Here is a 15681-nt window from a genome sequence, read left to right on the forward strand (position 1 = left end):
TTCTGTCTAGTAAGTTCTGTCACGTGATATACACATATATACCTCTAAAAACCAGCGAAGGGTCGTAACACTCCAGGGGCCTATACCATGAAGCTGGTTTAGCTGGCTAGCCAGATATGTTTAAGCTTAGTTTGTGCCAAAGCTGGGTTTTAGGTACCATTAAAGTGGTTTGGCTTTTTAGCAGTGTTCTAAGAACACTGCTAAAAAGAAAATTAGACCAATCAGCTTTGAGCAGTGACACACCTCTGATGCAATAAAGCCACTCCCCCTGTTTCTACTCCAAATTAAAGGTCACTACATAGCAAATGGTTTTTAAAAACTAAAGCCTCTGGCTTTTAACAATGCTTATTTATAATAATAATAATAATAATGATTTTTAATGGTTTATTTAATAATTTTTGTTATTATTATACCCTTAATCAATTACACATGTATCATTTTAGTTAATCAATCATTAATAGGCACTTAGTTAAAAATATAAATAGCCTATACAAAGGTCATACAAATAAGCTTTAAAATCAATAAATAAAGCTATAAAAATTACTACGTGAGCATAAATGTTCAATTCTCTCTATATATCAACTAAACTAACGTCATAACTTTCACTTGCATTGATGTAGTAAGATTTTTCTTTAAGTTGTCCTCTTTTATAGACAGCTCTTTTCTTCTTGCTGTGTATATTTTAATGATTTTCAATCATGTAATATTCTGCAGAAGAGAGAAATGAATCTCGCTGCTTCTCTCGCAAGTGAATCTCAGTTTGACTGATCCACAGCAGGTGATTGGCTGTTCACTACTGATGTCACAGCTAAACTCCTAAACTCAGGATCAAAGCCTGACAGAGAAAGATGATGATCAGCATCATGGGACCAACAAGGCCTGAATAGATTGGTTTGGTTTTGTCAACTCGAAACTAATCCTGTAACCCTGAGTTTGTTAATCTACCATCATGGTACAGGCCCCAGCTGAAGCCGTGTATGGAATGTTTGAATCTCCCGCTGAAGCCGTGTATGGGATGTTTGAATCTCCCGCTGAAGCCGTGTATGGGATGTTTGAATCTCCCGCTGAAGCCGTGTATGAAGAGAAATTGTGCACCCAACCTGATTTAAACGAGACTGGCTACCAGTCATGCTAGGGAAAGTGTAACTCTCTTTTGCAGTAGTTCATTTTTACTGGTGGTCATTTGAATTGATACAAATCCCCACAAAGAAACAGGATATGATGATGAAGACATTTATTAGATTTCTTTGGAACAGTTTAATTTTATGAATACATCAAATTTGTCTGGATAATACACCAGACTGACACCCCTTAAATCATCACAAGACTCAAGCTGGACTTCAGTTTGAGCTTCACAAAAGTTTGCTTTAAACAAGGACCTGAAAGACACACACACGATGTTACTCTCTATTGTTTAGATCAGTGGTTCTGAAGGGTCACAGACAGCAGGAGAAAATAAAGATAAATGCAACTAATCATATAATCATGCATTTTTAAGATTCAAAAATATATGATTGAATATTAAGCTTTTGGCATCAAAGGCTGTGCGTCTATAATATCTACAGTATTCTGGTTAAAATTCACCTGTCACTTAAGCTTAAACAGATGCAACTTGGACAGATCCTCTAAAAAACATCAACAAAACTACACAAAGTAAAACAAAATATGACCCAGACACCATTAAATACAGGTTCACTAGCAGTGAGGACGAATATGGTTTAGTGACGACTACATGTATGTTTTATTGACTGCTGAGAGCATGTATAATCAATAAAGAAATCAATAATAAATGGACATATTTCAACATATTTGGATCAGCCCTTCTCCATAGACCTCCACCTCACACAGAGTGAGAATCCTCAAATCTCCAGGAATGATCAGATTCACATATCGACCCTCCATACCGTTACAGGCGTAGGTGGACGAACCACCAGCTGGAATACTAGAAATCACATCACATCTACAGAGAGACAGAGAAAACTTCATTTAGACTTTATTCTTTCTGCACTTGTGTTTTCAGCCTTGAGGAATCAGGGTTCCCTTTCGAGGGAACTTCACACTGCGTCCACTAGGGACAGCTTTGGGAACGCCCACAGCGTGATAGCGTCTGATGCACGTATGTCAACTCAGCCAATGGCGAGAGTGAGCGTCACGGGCGGGTGACGTCACGTCCAGGAAAGGATAAATATACATCCGGTCCGATCGCACTTCAGCTTTTCTGCCTCAGCTAAGCGATCTGTGTGAAAACTGTCTCTGTCTATTTATTGTTGTCCGTCAAAAGCACAATAAGTCTCAGTTTAAAAATGGCGAATGCATCAGTATTCAAACAGTGTACTCCTCCGTGTCCCCGTTTCCTTACGGGTGGAGATACACATGATTTGTGTGTGATGTGTTTGGGAGTGGAGCATGCTCTGTCAGCCTTCGAGGGGGCTGACTGTGAGCATTGTAAGAAGCTGCCGCTTCACATGCTCCGCTCCCGCCTGTCACTCTTCGAGAAGGGTGATCAGGATCGCGTTCCCTCTGGTTCTGGACCCGCTGCTGCTGAGGCACAGCGGAGAAGGACATCATGGGGTTCGCAGATGGATCTCTCGGCGGGGTTTGAGACGAGCGCGAGCGCTCTTTCTCTGCCTTCACCCGGGAGATCTGTCGCTCAATCTCTGGTGTCGGAAGCCCGCGCTGCGGCTTCTTCCGCCCAGAGTGAGAGCCCGTCGCTTCAACACTCCAGCTCTGAGGAGGTGGATGTGTTGAGCGTCGGATTGGGGGAAGATGATTCGCCATCTCTTTCCCCCGCACACGAAGAGCTGGTGGAGGTGATTACTCGCGCTGTGGCGAAGTTAAATATTGATTGGCCAGCCGAGAAACAAGGCGCTCGTCCGAAAAGCAAATTAGACGAGCGCTTTTTGACGTCAAATGTGTCACCTTCACCACGGGGTCTTCCTTTCTTTCCTGATTTACACAGTGAGCTGTGTAGATCATGGAAGAAACCATATTCATCACGTCTTTTCAGCCCTCAAGTAAAAACATACAGTGATATAAGGGGGCTGAAAGAATATGGTTATGGGGCGATGCCTAAAGTGGATCAGACGCTTGCTAGTTATCTGTCCCCTACTTCAGCATCGTCCCTGAAGGCCCCCACGCTCCCTACTAAACCATTAAAAACAACATCAGGGCTAGTGGGGAAAGCGTACACGGCAGCAGGGCAGGCTGGTGCATGTTTGCATACAATGAGTATTTTGCAAGCGTACCAGGCTGAACTGCTGGGGGATTTGGATGGCGGCGAAACAGTGAGCCCTGAGGCAGTGCGCGAACTGCGTCGGGCCACAGATTTATCTCTGAGAGCCACCAAGGAGACCGCTAGAGCTATTGGGCGGTCTATGGCAGCCTTGGTGGCGACAGAGAGACATCTGTGGCTCAATTTATCTGATATTAAGGATAAAGACAGGGCTTTTCTCCTTGATGCGCCAGTTGAACCCGCTGGTCTGTTCGGCGACGCTGTAAATGAAGTCGTCGACAGATTTCAGGAGAATAAAAAGCAAGCGGAGGCTTTTAAAAAAGATCTCCCGCGCCGCCACCAACCCTCTGGGGCTGCTGGGCGTGAGCAGCCCCAGCCGTCTAGCTCTTCTTACAGGCAGCAGCAAAAAGAGAGCGTCGCATCTCGTGCTCCACCTCAGAGATACGGTGGGCCAGGTCGGCACTCTCAGCCGAAGCCTTCTAAGCCGAAGACCGACCTGAGGGTCGTGCTTCAGGCGAAGAAGGCTTCAGGCCAAAAGAGGTCCTGACGCCAGCAGCGTCAGGTCTCCGAGGGCGCCCCCCTGCGGGGTGGATTGGTGTTCACCTCAGTATACGGTGCCCACTCCACTTCGTTGCCCTCAGGGGACCGTTCTGCCAACCCCGCCACCCTTGGTGCTTCGGGGCGCAGCGGTTTCCAGCGAGCTCGTGACTCGGCGTCCACAGGACAAGGTGTCACACTCGCAGCCTCCAAGGAGGTTAGAAACGCAGCCAGATCGGTTAGGTGCTGCCAGTATGCTTCAGGCCGCCGAGATGGTTGCAGTGGAAATATCAGAGACCAGCCTCGAGAGGCTGGTTCCCTTAGTAGATTTTCTGGCAGAATGGAAACGTCTACCAAATATATCGCTATGGGTCCTGCAGACGGTAGAAAAGGGGTACAGAATTCAGTTTGGGTTCCACCCACCTCGTTTCAACGGAGTGCTGGTAACATCAGTACGTCCCGAGCAGGCTCTGATAATGGAACAGGAAGTAGAAACCTTGTTAAAAAAGGAGGCTATAGAACAGGTCCCTGTACAGAACAGAGAGTCGGGTTTTTACAGCCGGTACTTCTTAGTTCCAAAAAAGGATGGAGGGTTGCGCCCCATATTAGATCTTCGTCGTCTGAATTGTACGGTCAGGAAACTAAAATTCAAGATGCTGACGCTAAGTCAGATTGTGACCCAAATCAGATCCGAGGATTGGTTTGTCACAATAGATCTGAAGGACGCATACTTCCATGTCTCCATCCTTCCACAACACAGGAAGTTCCTGAGGTTTGCTTTCGGGGGCAAAGCGTACCAGTATCGGGTTCTTCCATTTGGTCTAGCTCTCTCACCCCGCACGTTCACGAAATGCGTAGATGCAGCTCTGGCCCCGCTCAGGCTGCAGGGCATACGCATTCTGAACTATATAGACGACTGGCTGATTCTGGCACAGTCGCAGGAGATGGCGGTTCGGCATCGAGATGTCGTCCTCGCGCATATTCAAAAGTTGGGGTTGAGGCTGAACGCGAAGAAGAGTGTGCTTTCTCCAGTACAGAGGACCACTTTCCTAGGCGTGGTTTGGGATTCCGTAGCAATGCGGGCAGTGCTTTCACCCACGCGCATTGCTGCGATTCTGTCAGCTATAAAGAGAGTCAAACTAGGCCAGTCATTCACTGTCAAGCAGTTTCAAAAGTTGCTGGGGTTATTGGCAGCGGCGTCCAACGTGATTCCTTTTGGCCTGCTGTACATGAGGCCCTTACAGTGGTGGCTCAGGACCAGAGGGTTTTCCCCGAAGGGGAACCCTTTTCGTATGATCAAGATCACGCGGCGGTGTCTCCACGCCTTGGTCATATGGAAGAAAGCCTGGTTCCTGTCCCAGGATCCGGTGCTGGGGGCACTATGTCGTCGAGTCACCCTGACGACAGATGCCTCTCTCACGGGCTGGGGAGCGGTAATGGAAGGCCGCTCAGCTCAGGGTCTGTGGGGGGACCATCATCTTTCGTGGCACATCAACTGCCTGGAGATGATGGCAGTCTTCAATGCTTTGAAGTTCTTCCTCCCGGACCTGAGGGGCCATCATGTGTTGGTCCGTACGGACAACACATCGGTGGTTTCCTATGTAAATCGTCAGGGGGGTCTGCGTTCGCGCCCACTGTGCAAACTAGCGCACCAGATCCTCCTGTGGTCTCTGGGGAAGTTACTCTCCTTGAGAGCAATCTTTATCCCGGGGGCCCAGAATATTGGAGCGGACATCCTGTCGAGACAGGGGCTGAGGCCAGGGGAATGGAGACTTCACCCCGAGGTGGTGAAGCTCATTTGGGAGATTTACGGCCAGGCGGAAGTGGATCTGTTTGCGTCTCAGAATACGACGCACTGTCCACTCTGGTTCTCGTTGACACATCCAGCTCCTCTGGGACTGGATGCCATGGTACAGACGTGGCCGAGGCGGCGTCTGTACGCATTTCCCCCAGTGGTTCTGCTCCAGGGAGTTCTGGAGAAAGTTCGCCGGGAGGGGATAAGTCTACTGCTAGTAGCTCCTTACTGGCCGAGCCGGATTTGGTTCTCGAACCTTGTAACACTGCTCGATGGCTCACCTTGGAAGATTCCGATAAGGAGGGATCTTCTATCTCAGGCGGAGGGCTCAATATTTCACCCCCGCCCAGAAATGTGGAACCTATGGGTTTGGCCGCTGAGGGGGCTGAGCTCATAGAGTCTGGTCTCTCTACCGAGGTAGTGGAGACCATTCTTAGCTCCAGAGCTCCATCCACGAGGAGACTATATGCCCTGAAGTGGAAGTTGTTCACTTCTTGGTGTCAAGAACGACATTTAGATCCAGTCAACTGCCCTGTTGGTTCAGTGCTAGATTTTTTACAAGAGCGATTCTCTTCTGGGTTGACCCCTGCTACACTAAAGGTGTATGTTTCATCTATTTCTGCTTACCATGCCCATGTGGATGGTATTACTGTGGGGAGAGACCCGTTGGTAACTCGTTTCCTTCGTGGCACTAAGAGGCTGAGGCCTGCGGTGCGTACTAGAGTTCCTACTTGGGATTTGGCTATAGTGTTGGAAGGTTTATCTGCGGCTCCGTTCGAGCCACTTGACATCATCTCAGAAAAGTTTCTGACTCTGAAAACCATCTTCCTTCTTGCCATCTCTTCTATTAAGAGAGTAGGAGACCTTCAGGCCTTATCAATATCCCCTTCGTGCTTGGAGTTTGCACCAGGGATGGTTAAAGCTTTCCTTTACCCTAGATTAGGGTATGTTCCGAAGGTGTTAACCAATGTTCCACGGCCTATAGTGTTGCAGGCTCTCTGTCCTCCTCCATTTGTTAATCCAGACCAGGAAAGATTGAACCTTTGTATATGTCCAGTGCGAGCACTGGATGCTTATGTCCACAGAGCTGCCCTGTGGAGAAAAGCGGATCAATTGTTTGTTTGTTTTGGACCTCAGAACAGGGGTCTCCCTGCGTCCAAACATACAATGAGCAAGTGGATAGTCGAGGCTATCTCACTGGCTTATGGGTCTTCTGATCAGCAGTGTCCCTTAGCTGTCAAAGCCCACTCTACTAGGAGTATGGCGGCCTCTAAGGCCTTGGTATCGGGGGTTTCCCTCAAAGAAGTCTGCGATGCGGCCGGTTGGTCCTCGCCTCTTACGTTTGTGAGATACTATGATCTTGACCTGGAATGTGCTCCAGGTTCTTCAGTGCTCCTGTCTTGAATGTGCCACAGTTTCACACGACAGGCATTTGGTATTATGGCGTTTTGGTATTTGTTCCCAAAGCTGTCCCTAGTGGACGCAGTGTGAAGTTCCCTCGAAAGGGAACGTCTCAGGTTATGACTATAACCATAGTTCCCTGAGAAGGGAACGAAACACTGCGTCCCTTTGCCATACTCCCTGCATCCCTGTGATCCCTTGCTTCGGCAGTTTAGCTGAAGTGCGATCGGACCGGATGTATATTTATCCTTTCCTGGACGTGACGTCACCCGCCCGTGATGCTCACTCTCGCCATTGGCTGAGTTGACATACGTGCATCAGACGCTATCACGCTGTGGGCGTTCCCAAAGCTGTCCCTAGTGGACGCAGTGTTTCGTTCCCTTCTCAGGGAACTATGGTTATAGTCATAACCTGAGACGGATTTCTATGGATATTAAGCCAATGAAAGAGGGTCTCACTTGGGATTGTTGTTGCCATTGTTATCCAAGGAGTTTCCGATGTGAATCTCTGCTCCATTTATTCGTTCAGGACAGCAGTCTAGTCTGTTAGTGACGACCACTTTACTAACTCTGTAAGTATTACGCAGATCCAGCCTCCACCATGGGTTAGTCTGAATATTAGTTGACGAGCATGCTGACGATGGTTGTGTGAAACCTGGATTGAAATCAATGGCTTGTTCAGCGATCCAGCTGTCATGGGTTGATGACTGTGTGACGATTCCTCCTGCTGCCAAATTACCTGTAAAATGACAGTATCAAGATATATTTGTGACCCGGGCTGGCATAATAAGTAAATGAGCAAATCTTCAATAATTAGTTATTCTCTGCTGAAGAGCCTGTAAAATTATGTATGATTTGTTGGAATCAGACAAAAAATTCATGAGCTACACCAGTTTGAAGTCAATAGAGTCAGCAAAGTCAATTTTGAGAAAAATAGAGGTAAAGTTTTCTAAAGTTTCCAAAACAAAATCAACAGCAACCATACCTTAAAATCCCTGGTAATAACATCTAATTTGTCTCACACCAAGTCAAAACCAATCGTCTATAGGAACAATATATATTCAACTTTTTCCCCACGATAGTACATTCTTTGATTAACATTAATGAAACAGACAACTTATATATTAAGACCTACTGTACCGCACGGGTCTAATATAATGATACACATCAGATGCTTTTCCCTGACAGTTAACCAAACGTTCACTTAAGACATAACAGATTATGTGTGCGTGAATACTCGCCAAGACAGATATTTTGAAATACTGTAATTCTGTGTATATCGGGATCAGGCACTGTCTAAGAGGCATCTTTGTGTGCACGCTTCAGATGTGTCAGTCAGCGCGAGTAAGATTGTTTTGTTTACTTCAGCATCTGATTGGGTTTCCAGGCGAGACCACATGACGTCAGTCCGACGTAACTTTGAACGTGACTGACTGAATGAGAACATGGTGTCGGCCACACATCTGTTTTATTGACTGCTGAGAGTAGTATAATCAGTAAAGAAATCAATAATAAATGGACATATTTCAAACCAGGGGCACAGGAAGTGGGGGTGGTGCCCCTGGTTTCAAAGGATTGCAAGTGCAATGCAAATTTTTGTTCATTTACATTTATTCATTTTTAGAATTTAGTAATTTATTTGTAATAAACATTTTAAGTGGCCCATTAAAAAGTATTATTTATATGTTGAATTATGTTCTTAAAACATACATGAGGTCATATTGTGACCGTTGCTGTGTGTGTGTAGAAAGAGCGGTAATATTTCCTCCAGTGGAGAGAGAGTGCCTTTCTGATTCCGTTCATTTCTAAAGCTCATTCCGCTGAGCGCCGCGCGCTCAACCCTGAACTCCCTTTGTGAAATGCTGGATCAAATATAGGCCCATCTGAAATAAACAGAGGTGAGTAGAGTAGCCAAATCTGTACTCAAGTAAAAGTACAAGTACTTATGGAAATATTTACTCAAGTAAAAGTAAAAGTTACGTCGGCTTCACACCGCACGCCCAAACAGTGCGCTGGCAGTGCAGAAGTAGTGCGTATGGAGAGCGGGAGCCGCACACGCCCGTTGTGCATTCACACACTGGCAGCGCTTGTCTCGCGCAGCTGAACCGTGGCGTGTGTATTGCAAATACAGACGAATATCGTCCATTATGTCACATTTTCCGGTGTTCTCCTCCGACCCCTGTCTGTCTCATGCTTTGATTAATGATGGGCAGCATATATCTGCTGCAAATGCGACCGTGTCTGTCCCAAACACACATGCATATAACATGTTGTAGTTCACATGATAAATGTAACATTAAAGGTAAGATATACTTCTAGTTTTAATCATTTAAACAGGCTTTTGAAGTTTGGGCATAAACTCCTGACAGTGATGTGTTTTCGTGTATTTTATTTTAAAAAATTCACAGCGCTGGATGTCATATGGTGATTGTGAAACACACGGAACACTTCACTACATGATTTCATGGTGAAATTAGTTATTTTTCATGTTAATCAATTTTGATCAGAACAATGCACTGTGGCTTTAATTCAGCCTGAGCAGCACGGCAAAAATAGACTTGGCGCTGAAACGATCGCGGCAGTGCTGCTTTTGCTCTGCTCCTGCTATGCGCTGCCGCCTCTGCGTGTGGTGTAAATGCACTAATCTGTTAACATGGGCGGCGAAAAAAATATGTGCTGCTTACGCCCTGCTAACGAGTGCAGTGTGAAACCGGCCTAATAATCGTAATAGTTACTTGAGTAAGAGTAAGAAAGTATTCTATGAAAAAACTACTCAAGTAGCTACTTTCGATCTGATTGATAAGAAGCGAAAACCCTGAATTTCAGACTACTTGGAGAGCTTTCACACACCTCTCGGTAACACTTTACAATAAGGTTGCATTAGTTAACATTAGTTAATGCATTAGTTAACATGAACTAACCATGAACAACACCTCTGTTCAGCATTAGTTAATCTTTGTTAACGTTAGTTCATAAAAATTCAGCTGTTCATGGTTTATTCATGTTAGTTCACAGTGCATTAACTAATGTTAACGAGATTTTTAACATTAACAAAGATAAATAAATGTGCATAAATGTGCAAATAAGTGCAGTTAACCAGAGATCTTTTTAAAACATACTTTGTTCTTATATTTTTATAAGTATTGCATTCTTTAGGTAGGAATAAAATACAATCCCGTTTTAATTTGTATGTATTTTCTACACTTCAGACAGGTGTCTGTCCGGATTAGTGCATAAATGCAAGACGTCACATTAGGCTATTCAATTTGTTTCGTTTTGTGAAGAAAAGTATATGTAAATGTGCAGATGTGAACGTTTGTTTGTAGACGTGTGTTGTTTGGAGGATTCAAACGATTTGTCATTGCTTGCACAAGAGCGCATTTGAGGAAAACACCCGGACAGTGTGTAAAATAGTATTACAATAAGGGAAAAGTGACCATAGTTACCAAATTACCATTAATAGTGTTCAAATCTAGGCATCATTGTGACACTTACCGCTACACGTTTTTTTCAGGTTGGAGCTGGAATTCTTGTATGCTGAGATGTCAGTTTGTTTTGGTGCACACAGCATGCATCGCATTATGAAACTATTCTTTTTGACATCTTGTGAACAAGTCATATTAACTTATTTACATTTTTTTAATATAATTATTACCATTTGACAGTAGCGGAGGAACGCCACCGAATATAACGAAGTAAAACGACAGTTTTTTCACAAGAAATGTACTTGAGTAAGAGTAAAAGTACCCATCTTTAAATATACTCAAAAAGTACAAGTTACCCAAACAATTTACTCAAGTAAATGTAACGAAGTAAATGTAATTAGTTACTACCCACCTCTGGAAATAAATAGTTAGGGCTGCCCCTGATTAAAGCTACACTGTGTGATATTTTCCCCCATCTAGCGGTTAAAAGGTATATGACCATCCAGTGAATATTATTTTCTCTTCCTCTCAATTCCGATTTCGTTTTAACTCCTACGGTGGCCGATTTAGTCCAAGATTAACATGGCTTCCAGTTCGACCTCGTCCACATTCGACACGGTGCCATCGAGTGTTAAAAAGTGAAAGGCGAAGCTTGAATTTACGGGTATGTCCCTCTTTGGCTAATGTACTTTCAAGATGGAGGGGCAACATGGCGACCTGCATTCGAACCCCTCACCCGTATGTATTTTCAATGGCATATTATAAACTTACGAGAATACTTTATTACTTGAAAGAAGTAGATATACATTAATGAGCACATATATTTTTGAAAGAACTAAGTGTTTTTAGCTAAGAATAAACGTTTCTTAGCAAACAAACAAAGTTACACAGTGTAGCTTTAAAGTATTTTGTTGTTGTTTTTTTAGCTTAGTAGTTGTTCATTTAAGTCGTTGTTCACGCGGCGCTGGCGCCTCCATGTCATTGTCTGCTATATTTTCTTATTATTTATTTAATCCGGGCAATTTGGTTGATAAAAAATTATTTAAAATTAAGATACAATTTATACAAAACGGAATTAACTTTAAAGAAAGGCATTCAACAACACAAAACTTAATGAAGTGTTCAAAATCATTTCTGACCCCTGTGTCTTCCGACATATTATGCATCTTATGTGTCCTGTTCACTTGTCAACATAAATTAAATTAAAAAATAACATTATAATATTTAAACTGAAACTAAATACCTGTTTTAATGGCTACAAGTATAGTAGGCTACAGTACAGAGGAATATCATGTCGGAGCGGAATATGAGCGCACGTCGTTTTACCGGTGAGCAGTTCATGAGTGAAGCTCCGCTTTGCTGACATGCTCTGGTAAGGTAGGCAGGTTTTTTGCATTAATTTTTATTTCCTGTAGCTGTGCAGGCTCTTTTATTGTATATGACTGTGTAAACAGCTCAGTAAACCTTTTATTTAAAGGTTTAATGTAGGCCACAGTCCATTGCATTACGATTGCAAGAAGAATCAACATTGTGAAAAATGTGATGTGCAGTCAAATGTCCCGGTGTGTGTGCTGTTTAAACGAGTGTTCTCATCAATATATTTGTTGAGCTTTCGTGTTTTATAGACTAAAAATGTGGTGATTCACCCCCCCCCCCCCCCCCCCCGAAAAAAAACCAGCACCCCCAAGCTAAAACATCTTCCCGTGCCCCTGATTTCAACATAGTATGTTTGATCAGACCTTCTCCATAGACCTCCACCTCACACAGAGTGAGAATCCTCAAATCTCCAGGAATGATCAGATTCACATATCGACCCTCCATACCGTTACAAGCGTAGGTGGACGAACCACCAGCTGGAATACTAGAAATCACAGCACATCTACAGAGAGACAGAGAAAACTTCATTTAGACTTTATTCTTTCGGCACTTGTGTTTTCAGCCTTGAGGAATCAGGGATTTCTATGGATATTAAGCCACTGAAAGAGGGTCTCACTTGAGATTGTTGTTGCCATTGTTATCCAAAGAGTTTCCGATGTGAATCTCTGCTCCGTTTATTTGTTCTGGACAGCAGTCTCGTCTGTTAGTGACGACCACTCTACTAACTCTGTAAATCTGACCCAGATCCAGCCTCCACCATGGGTTAGTCTGAATAGTGGTTGATGAGCATGCTGACGATGGTTGTGTATAAAAACCTGGATTGAAATCAATGGCTTGTTCAGCGATCCAGCTGCCATTGGTTGATGACTGTGTGGCGATTCCTCCTGCTGCCAAATTATCTGTAAAATGACAGTATCAAGATATATTTTATTTTATAAGCATTTACTTTTACTTTAGGAATGCACTCTATGGCCCTGATTTTGCAGCGAGAGGCGCCTTTTTTTAAAATAGATTTCTTATGGCAGAGAGCGTTATGCGCGCTGCTTATGCGCACCGGGCGCCTTGCGTTTTAACCGCCTGCTGCGCCTCTCGTTTTAGAAGTGTAGAGTGCTCTGAGCGCCTGAAGTTGAAAAAAATCAACTCTGAGTGGAAAAGCCCAATCGAATGAATGGAGAGGCGGGCCTTACGTTGTGGTGTTCAAAATCATTTCTGACCCCCATGTCTTCAGACATATTATGCATCTTATGTGTCCTGTTCACTTGTCATCATAAATTAAATAAAAAAATAACATTATAATATTTAAATTGAAACTAAATACGTGTTTTAATGGCTACAAGTACAGTATAGTAGGTTACAGTCAGAGGTGTCAAGTAACGAAGTACAAATACTTTGTTACCTTACTTAAGTAGACATTTTGAGTATCTATACTTTACTGGAGTAATTCTTTTTCAGCCTACTTTTTACTTCTACTCCTTACATTTTCAAGCAATTATCTGTACTTTCTACTCCTTACATTTTAAAAATAGCCTCGTTACTCCTATTCCATTTCGGCATGTTTTCATTACGGCTTGTCATAAAAAAACAACTATCCAGATAAATCGCGCCATCCGGACAGAGTGAATTTGATTGTGGTTGGATGAGAAGGATGAACTGAAACCATTCCGATACCCTATTGGGTTGTAGGCGATCAATCACGCCTGCACCTGCACAAATCACACACCATGTTGCCAGATAGGGCGGGTTCTCGCCGACGAGCACGCACTTTCAGCCAATCAGCGATCAGCAGGCAGACGTGCTCATTCAAGACTTTAGCCGGGTTTTTAGCGCGATAACTTTAGCTGTATATTCCAGTGATCGCTATGCCAGTGGCATAAATATACAGTAAGTTGTATCTACAGTAAAGAGTGGGACTGACTCAACTCTCAAACGTGAATTACACCTGTGACTCGAAGACTCTTTATAAATCTAACCGTGACTCCTGTCCATCATCATATACACACTTAGGACATCTGCAACTAGCAACCCCGACAGCTGCTGAAAGAGGTTCAAATCAACGATTAATCCATTTTGACGGTGCTAAGTGCATGTGCCATGTACTTCACGAAAGACATACTGTAGTTTTGTCAAAGCAAAGTGCAACACAATGGTAAGCGCATTGTTGTTATTTATTTGTTGACGGATTATTACAGTATCAATGAATTATGCATTTTGGCAGTGGTGTGTGCATTAACGTGTGAAATGCCTGTTTATTACATTGCTTTTTCCAATCTCTATATTGGGCACTTTTTGCATGTAAATTGGCTTCTTACTGTTGACACTGAAAAAGATGTATGTGTTTTTCTGAGGGATAGCCGTTTTGACAGTTTCTACCTGGACATATAGTCATATTTGATCCGTTTTACTGGGATTTTTTTTTTATATTTTTTTATCATCAATGTTATGTTTTAAGGAGATAAAATGGTAACTTACTTATCAACATTGATTGGTATGGCAATAAAATAATATCATATTATTTTGGCAGTTAAACTTTTTTTTCTTTTTCTTGGAGTGACTAGTTGCCTGTAAGTATTGTAAAGGTGCAAAAAGTCAAAATTCTTATCAATAACCAGGCATGTTATCAATAACCATTTTTTTTTATATATATAAATGTACATTTGGTGAGGTTTTTGGGCTGGAAATTGTCTACCAAATCTGGCCACACTAATCACACATTCAAAAAATGGTTATTGATAACATGCCTCTGAATTTTGACTTTTTTCACCTTTACAATATTTATAGGCAACTAGTCATCAAATCTTCCGCTCCATGAAACACATTAATGCTCAGTAGTATATGGTCCTTTAATGTATTTGCATTGTCCTAAAATGCGTTCATTTTCAATGGGAATATATGCGGCTGAAACGCGTAGCCAAGTGCATCTAAAAATGTTCAACATGAACTTTTTAATATAACATTATAGTCACTATGGCCTTTAGAAAAATGTATGCACTGTGGCGCGGCCTAATCTTTTGTCCTTAAAGGGATACTTCACCCAAAAATGAAAATTCTTTCATCATTTACTCACCCTCAAGTTGTTCCAAACCTGTATGAGTTTCTTTGTTCTGAAGATTGAAGAATGTTTGTAACCAAGCAGATAGAGCAACCATTGACTGCCATAGTAGGGGAAAATACTATGGCAGTCATTGGTTGCTCTATCTGCTTGGTTACAAACATTCTTCAATCTTCAGAACAAAGAAACTCATACAGGTTTGGAACAACTTGAGGGTGAGTAAATGATGACAGAATTTTCATTTTTGGGTGAACTACCCCTTTAATGGCATTTTTCCCCTTACATTACTTTTACTTTCATACTTTAAGTAGTTTTGAAACCAGTACTTTTACTTGAGTAAAAAGCTTGAGTTGATACTTCAACTTCTACAGAAGTCTTTTTAAACCCCAGTATCTATACTTCTACCTGAGTAATGAATGCGAATACTTTTGACACCTCTGGCTACAGTACAGAGGAATATCATGTCGGAGCGCAATATGAGCGCACGTCGTTTTACCGGTGAGCAGTTCATGAGTGAAGCTCCGCTTTGCTGACATGCTCTGGTAAGGTAGGCAGGTTTTTTGCGTTCATTTTTATTTCCTGTAGCTGTGCAGGCTCTTTTATTGTATATGACTGTGTAAACAGCTCAGTAAACCTTTTATTTAAAGGTTTAATGTAGGCCACAGTCCATTGCATTACGATTGCAAGAAGAATCAACATTGTGAAAAATGTGATGTGCAGTCAAATGTCCCGGTGTGTGTGCTGTTTAAACGAGTGTTCTTGTCACGGGGTAGGCCAACCTGGCTGCACCCACCCCCAAAACCCGTACCACCCTTGGGGAGTCGGACAGAGGCCCGGCAAGGACGACAGACAAGGCTTCAAGTAAC

The 15681-nt window shown here is 43.1% G+C and overlaps 1 protein-coding gene across 1 annotated transcript in view; it reads right to left on the bottom strand.

Moving 5' to 3' along the window:
- Positions 1-1717: 1717 nt before the first annotated feature.
- LOC307122873 (uncharacterized protein) overlaps positions 1718-15681 on the bottom strand; it is a 41769-nt gene continuing 27805 nt past the window's right edge. The window contains exons 10-13 of the mRNA XM_079811166.1: positions 12383-12665; positions 12129-12268; positions 7424-7703; positions 1718-1960 (exon numbers count right to left, since the gene is read on the bottom strand). Coding sequence (XP_079667292.1) covers positions 1801-1960; positions 7424-7703; positions 12129-12268; positions 12383-12665 — 863 coding nt within the window. The 3' untranslated portion in view covers positions 1718-1800. The remainder of the gene's footprint in view (positions 1961-7423; positions 7704-12128; positions 12269-12382; positions 12666-15681) is intronic.

This window comes from Gobio gobio, assembly GCF_949357685.1.
Source record: "Gobio gobio genome assembly, chromosome: 2".
Classification (NCBI taxonomy): Eukaryota; Metazoa; Chordata; class Actinopteri; order Cypriniformes; family Gobionidae; genus Gobio; species Gobio gobio.